We start from the raw sequence: 7,678 nt of genomic DNA on the forward strand, positions 1-7,678 counted from the left end.
CTAATCCTGCTTTTTACTCCTCCCCCTGGCTCTGCCATTCCTTCTCCTACAGTTATTTTCGGATTTTAATGAATTACAGTTCTAAGGTCCTTATATGTTATTACAAAGCCAAGTGATGCACATTTCTATTCCTGTATATTGGATTTCCTTTTTACAAGCATAGAACTTGTGCATTTGTCTTTATTCCGTCCCATCCTGCTTTTGTTGACCCAGATCGCCAGCCTCTCAAGATCACTTTGAATTTGTTTCAACAGTCACTCTGTTGAAGGAAACAGATAAAACCCAAGTTATAAATACTTACAGAAAAAGAAATACGCATTTCCACAATTATTTTGTTTACCATTTATTATTATATTAGATTTAATTATTATATTAGATTTAAAACTGTGATGCAGCAATTAGTTTTTACTACCTTATGTTATCCATAGGCAGGTAACAGGAGTTGAAGCAACAGTATTGGGTTTGTGTGTCAAGATTTGCAAGATGGGCAGAGTGCCATGATGTATGTTGTGCCCCTTTTGTACACATGCTGCACACATTCAAAAAGTGGGGCTTGTATTGATATTGTTTCCTAATATATCTAAGACTATATCTCTGTATCAGCTATCTATCATCTATCCATCTATGGTATCTATCTATCATCTATTCTATCTATATCTTTCTGCCTATCTATCTATCTATCTATCTATCTATCTATCTATCTATCTATCTATCTATCTATCATCTATCTAATTATCTATCTATAATAAAATCAGCTCCAAAAACCTAACTTTTCAGAGGCTGTACCAATCTTGGACTCTAAGATTTCCAACCAATCTTTGAGTCCATGAAATGTTTTGACTGAGATGCTCAGTTCCTTTTGCTTCCGTGTGTTAACTGGAGACCAGCAGCTTTAATTTCTCTTTTGTCAGCTTGCAGAAGAGATTTTTGGGCCACTTGGCCTATTTCTGTGTATCCTGAGTTGAAAAGCATTGTTTTAAAATGTCAGCTATCCTATCCAATATTGCACCTTCTGCAAATTTAAATTTAGTAAGCATTTCTTTTATCTCTTCTCCAATTCATTACTAAAAATGAACACCAGACAGCCCTGTGGTACATATCTTATTCCAGTTTAATAAGGAACAGATGAAGTAATTTTCAGTAGCATGAGTACATTTTCTTCGCCATCTGCGAAGCCATTTAATAAGATGCACCACCCAGTCCTTATCAACTAACTTGTTAATGAGAATATCATGTCCCCTCACAACACACGCATACACTAAATAGCAGAAAACAAGCCATCTACAGTATCTGATTTACAGTTCTCCTCTGTTTGAATTCACAGCCACCGCAGAGAAAGACCTTGAAAGTGCACAGTTAGTGCAGATTCTACACCGGCTCTTATCAGACGAGAGAAGCGCACCAGAAATCAAGTACAATTCCATGGTGCTGATCTGTGCACTTATGGGGTCAGGTGAGTTTTCCAAAATTTTGTTTCATGTCAGATCAGAAAAATCTTAAGAGCAAGAATGAGTACATACAACTGCACACATAAACCAGAATATACCTTTTGTCAAATATACCTTTTGCCAAGGTGGTTTCTATGACAGCTTAAATTTTGTTAATTTGAATTGAAGCTGCAACAGTAGGGAATTCAACTCTGTGGTAATTAAACCCCATATGTAAACTTATCTCTATATTTATATATCCAAAAATTGTCTCCAGGCAGAACTTATCCAAGACTAGAAACCTAACACATTCGGGAAGAGGGGAGGGGGATTCACCAGCATTGTCCTTGTAAGTTTTTTCTATATGCAGTAAAAAAAAAAAAGAGGTAGCAGGAAGTTGAATATCATGTTACCATTTTAAATTTCCACCACTGTATTCCATTGTATGTTTAAACCTTGAAACAATTATGGTTAAATTTATCTGGCTTACAGCTAGCTTAGAATGCCAGATAACTATTCCAATATCTCAGTGTTCCAATATCTCAGGGGTTGCCACAAAGAAGAGGGAGTCAAACTATTCTCCAAAGCACCTGAGGGTAGAAGAAGAAGCAATGGGTGGAAACTGATCAAGGAGAGAAGCAACTTAGAACTAAGGAGAAATTTCCTGACAGTTAGAACAATCAATAAGTGGAACAACTTACCTGCAGAAGTTGTGAATGCACCCACACTGGAAATTTTTAAGAAAATGTTGGATAGCCATTTGTCTGAAATAGTGTAGGGTTTCCTGCCTCGGCAGGGGGTTGGACTAGAAGACCTCCAAGGTCCCTTCCAACCTTGTTATTATGTTATGTTATTGACTATTTGTATAGATCAGGACCCAAAGACACAGTGTAATATGACAGCTGATCCATATAAATTGCAGATATCGTCCATTGAATTCATTTCTAAATAGATTTATTTATTCATCAATAAAAATATGAAAACAGTGAAAAAGATTCATAGGTCAGTAAAAACATACTGTTTTTTAAAAAATACGTTTTAGATCCAATTCTTGACATGAAAGGATACTTTTCTAAAGCTCATTGCCACTTACTATAGTGAGGAAAAAGGGAAAAGAAATAATCAAACTTTGGAATTAGAATTAAGCTTGTCATGTTTGAACAGAAGATAAAAACAAAATATTTTGTGGACTAATCATATTCCCAACTATTTAAAATATGAGTTACGAATATTGTTAAATGTGTGATAAGAATTCACACCATGAAAAAACATTTGGATTTTTTTTCCTATCGCTTCACATGTATTTGTTTTTGAAATTTGTTGCAAAGGAGACAAGGAAGTTCTAAGCCCGTGATGGTGACCCTATGGCACGCATGCCAGAGGTGGCACACAGAGCCATCTCTGCTGGCACGTGCGCCGTTGCCCCAGGTCAGATCTCTGTGGCGTTTCTTTAGTGAGCTTCTGTTTCCCTGCAAACGACGAAACAGAAGCTCACAAAAGAAAAAGAACTGATCTGTTGCTGTGCTGCCAGTGTTGAGATGCTCCGCCTCCCGCCTCCCGCCGGCCAGCAGGTCTTTGGGTCTCTGCTGCGCATGTCCACGTGTTTGCGCATGCATGTCCGCATGTTCACATGTGTGCACCCAACTTTAAGTCTGGGTATGCACACGCAGTTTGGGCACTCAATGTCTAAAAGGTTCGCCATCAGTTCTAAGCATTTATTAAAAGTTGGCTAAGGAAAACACGTTAATTTTTGTCTTCCATTTTACCATTAACTTGTTAGTAGTCTGTGGCTTCAGTGGCTTCCTACATTTTCCCACTAGGCATCTTACTGGTAAATGTAGGCAGTCCCAAAAGCTAGAGATGTGCTACTTCTAAGAACCAAGCACAAACAGAATTTCAAGAGAAATTGAAAGAAACACTCAAGACTCCCCGGGAATAAATGGAAGATTTCAGCACAGGATTATTGACAATTGTCTTTCTAAACCTACTTATCTGGTGCTACGTCCATGATAGCAAAGAATTCAAAGTATTAGATTGCCCATGTATTATAGAAGACTGCCATCCTGTGTGCAAAGTTTTTTTTTGTTTTTTGTTTTATTTTATTTGTCACAACAGTATACACAAACATCGACATAAAATAACAACACATCATAAAAGAAAAACATATATATAAGCAAAAGTATACAACTATGTTAATTTGATATAATTAAATTAATTATAATATTAATTATATTAAATAAATTAGATTACGGGTGTCAAACTTGCAGCATCACATGACGTATCGTGACTTTTTTCCCCTTTGCTAAACCAGGGATGGGCGTGGCCAGCACGTGATGCATCCGGCCCGTGGGCTGCGAGTTTGACACCCCTAATCTAACTTTACTTGACTTTTCCAGATCAGCCAGGGTTGGTCAGGTGCTGCTTTGTGGTTGGCATGTAGTTTTAACTTGCGCAAGTACCGGTATACGTAAATCCTAAAGTACACAAGAGAACACTTAGGCCTCGGTTTGGCTGGGATTGTCCTGGTTTTGAGCACGAATCCAGACAGCCCAGTTGCTTCCCCAAAAAGTGCCAGGAAATTGAGTTGCTATAATCCAACTAAAAAGCATGGCTCTTATCTTCCAACTTTTGCCTCCTCTGCCTGCAGAGGGCAAACAAAAAGCAAATTCAAATAGCTAAACCTGCTTTCTCATTTTGCAGGTCTTCCACTGGCAAGGGGGTGGGGGCATGCTTTCTAAGAGGAAAAATGCCCATATGCTATTTTCACAGGCTCCTGTGTTTGAGTCCTTCCAATGAAACTTGACCCTTAGTGATTTCACGGACGTATCCATTTACTTTTCTTGGCAATAATAAATGGTTTGCCATTGCCTTCTTCCAGAATGGTTTTGTTTCACCTGACCACACCTGGTATATCCCACTTAGCTTTTCCTCAAGATCATTCGGATCAATTTATTGCTTTCTTGAGTATTGTGAAAGCAGAGGCAGTCTGCTTTGGCAATGATGGTCAAAATTTACCAGCTGTCATCAGCATACTTTTTCATTTTAGATACAGATTACAGGAGGGATGCCAGAGCCCTCCCCTTCCGTCCCCACTCTAAGAATATGTTTTTGTGGGAAAGCAAGTTGGAATTTTGAAAGTTTTCAACTGCGTCTAATAAAAAGCTGCATTTGCACAACATGCTATGTACACAATTTAAAGGCCTTGTGCACTATTCCATTTTATCCTTTGCTGACTGCAGTCCTTTAATAAAGCTTTCAGTTTACTGTGTCATACAATCTGATGCATTTCCAGTTTCCAAAATACACCATTTGTTAAAATTAAGCTTAGTCCCAATTTCTGGAAATTCCATATGGTGGGCTATTTTAATTTAAGTTCCAAACCATTAAGATGCCTGATGTGGAAAATGTGGCATCAGCTGAGCTTTTATCCTAGCCCTGTGATAGCGAACCTATGGCACGGGCCATTTCTGGCCTCTGGAGGACCACGGGGGGGGGTTCGCCCTCCCCAGACTCCTAGAAAGCCTCTGGAGCCTGAGAAGGGCAAAAAACGGGCCCACCGGGCCATACCATGCCAAAAGCGGGGGGGGTGACATTTAATTATGGGTGTGGGCACATACGTACATGATCCCCCCTCCCCCAACTTTTGGCACGCGACGGAAAAAGGTTAGCCTAGTCCTAGTCTGTCATACAAACATAGCCTTCGAACGGAAATTAGTCTCTGTCACTAAATGAAGCTGAGCGTAGCACAATACGAGCTACATTTTTCTCAAGGCAGCAGCTCCAAACACCTGCTGTATCAGGTACAGGCAAGACTGATTGGGCAAACTCAAGCCCACACATCAAGAAGATACTAGCTCTGGTAGACTTTGATTCAGGCCAAAGAAAGATTTTAAAATTTTGGTTTTGTTTTTTCTCTCTTCCAGCAATAGCTTCTACAACACAAGCTTGTGTACATTTCTTAGTAGGCTTCTGGAATGGAAGCTTCTTCTTCTTTTTTTTTTCAGATTGTTCCGTTGTACTTTATACAGGCCGAATGTTTACTCCCCCATCTTTATACAATTTAAGGAATTGGAAAGAGCAATTTGCATTGAGCTACTTGAAGGACGCCACTTTTCTGCTCCCTCCCGTTTTCCCTACCAGCCAAGTGGTGCCTTCACAATGTCTGCATTCATTTCAGCTTCCTAGAAAATGCAGACAAAAGAGCAGCTGTTCCCAGAAAGGCCCAGCAGGGAAGTAACAGTCTTACCTCTTGTTTGACAGAACCTCTTCACAAGGAAGTGCAAAGCCTGACTTTCCTAGAAGTCGTATCAAAACTCCGCAGCCACGAGAACAAAACGGTGGCCCAGCAGGCTTCCCTCACAGAGCAGAGACTCGCTGTGGAAAGCTGAGGAAGGGAGCACCGGATCCACATTAGCATCATGTCACTGATCTCACCTCTTGTCCTGTCCTGCTGCTGTTACTCCAGCCATGTTTTTTTCCACTGTCACGAATGCATGCGTGTAGCATCCCCACACTGCACTGTTGTAGGTACCTCTCTCTAAATAAGGTTTCTAAAACACTCATAGCCAGTTGTCATAGGATCCTGTCTTTCTTATCCATACAGCAGACGCATACATGCAATCTGCAGCCTTGTTGTCGTTCTCCTTGTAGTCTTGTTGCTTGGGCCACATACTAGAATGTGCATGTTGTAGTCCTATAATAATGTAAAAGTGGTACAACCGTGATGACACCTCCCCTCAGACTCCCTGCTTTCCTCAGTAGAGGCAGCAAGACTGTTGAGATGAGGTTTGGGGGCATACCTCTCTTTTTGCTGCTTTAGATACGAAAGAGGGAAGAGGAGAAGAAATCTTGCTGCTCATTCACTGGTCTTGCCTACTAATGTCAATCCTGTGGTACCTAGAGATAAAACCAATAAAATCCAGTGCTCTCACACATTTTACCTGTGGTCTGTCTTTGTATCCTGGTTTATTTTCGTGGTGCCTTCAAAAACTAGCTGTATGGTGTGATAAGCTATACCAGTAGAATACGTGCATCCCAGTGGTGGGTTTCAAAATTTTTTACTACAGGTTCTGCGGACATGGCTTGGTGGGTGTGGCAGGGGAAGGATACTGTAAAATCTCCATTCCCTCCCCACTCCAGAGGAAGGTTACTGCAAAATCCCCATTTCCTCCCAATCAGCTGGGACTTGGGAGGCAGAGAATAGATGGGGGTGGGGCCAGTCAGAATTTTTACTACTGGTTCTCCAAACTATTCAAAATTTCCGCTACCGGTTCTCCAGAACTGGTCAAAACCTGCTGAAACCCACCTCTGGTGCATCCTAAATCATAAGTACTTTTGCCTACTTCTCTTTTTTGGTCCCAAAAAGAGAAACCAAATCTGAGCACCAGAATCTGAATAGAGAAAATACATCATTCCCATTCTAAAACCTCCATTTTCTCTTCTTCCCGCACCTTGCCCATTTTGCTCTTGTTCTACATAAATGCAGAGCATTGGGGATTCTATGCACGCTTTTGAAATGAGTCTGAAGTCTCCCAGTTGCCCATTGCTTTATTTCACTTTGGACTAACTTAAGCAATAGCCACTTGGTTTGAGTGCTGCAGCAACCTTAGGTTGGGGTTAAAGTAACTTTAAACGAAGCTTTAAGTCACAAAAATTTAGACCTGCTGTCCCCAGCCTTGCTTTCATTTGGTGAGAAGTCAGTAATGTTTTCTAATCAAAGCATTTTTGTCAGTGTGCTCTTAAAATATGCAAGATTGATTTCACATGCAGGATTCTGCAAGCCTTAAATTATATAATCATCCTGACACTTTGGTTAAAAAGTCAGCTAATAATGTGTACCTTTATTAGATTGTTAGTATGAACATGCTGAATTAAACTAAAACTGAGATTAAGAGGCAGAGCATTTAATTTAATTTAAACATATTTATCCCAGATCCTGCAAAAAGGAGGCATTTCAGGTCAGTTGATTTTATTTAAATATACTTAACTTTTTTTTAACCTATGCAAGAGCTTTTTTCAATCATATATAAAATGGTAGGGCTACTTCCACTAACTTTCTTCTCCTCAATCTCTTTGATTTGACAGAGAAACTATAAGAATATACATTCAAAATCTGAAACCTGACCAGTTGTTCTTTTCTGAAATGCTTTTAAAGCGTTAGGGATTTATGGAAGAATGAGGAACAATTATATTTTCCTAAAACTGCCTTAATTCTGCCCCAAGGATTACTCATCTCTTCAATTTATCTGGTT

At 39.8% G+C, this 7,678-nt stretch overlaps 1 protein-coding gene across 5 annotated transcripts in view; it reads left to right on the forward strand.

The window, feature by feature from the left end:
• Nucleotides 1-6,361, forward strand: part of RAP1GDS1 (Rap1 GTPase-GDP dissociation stimulator 1) — an 89,141-nt gene extending 82,780 nt beyond the window's left edge. For all 5 annotated transcript variants that reach the window (XM_058192093.1, XM_058192095.1, XM_058192092.1 and 2 more), the window contains 2 exons: nt 1,325-1,453; nt 5,688-6,361. In XM_058192093.1, coding sequence (XP_058048076.1) covers nt 1,325-1,453; nt 5,688-5,815 — 257 coding nt within the window. In that variant the 3' untranslated portion in view covers nt 5,816-6,361. The remainder of the gene's footprint in view (nt 1-1,324; nt 1,454-5,687) is intronic.
• The last annotated feature ends 1,317 nt before the right edge of the window (nt 6,362-7,678 follow it).

The sequence above is a fragment of the Ahaetulla prasina genome, chromosome 8 (assembly GCF_028640845.1).
Source record: "Ahaetulla prasina isolate Xishuangbanna chromosome 8, ASM2864084v1, whole genome shotgun sequence".
Lineage (NCBI taxonomy): Eukaryota > Metazoa > Chordata > Lepidosauria > Squamata > Colubridae > Ahaetulla > Ahaetulla prasina.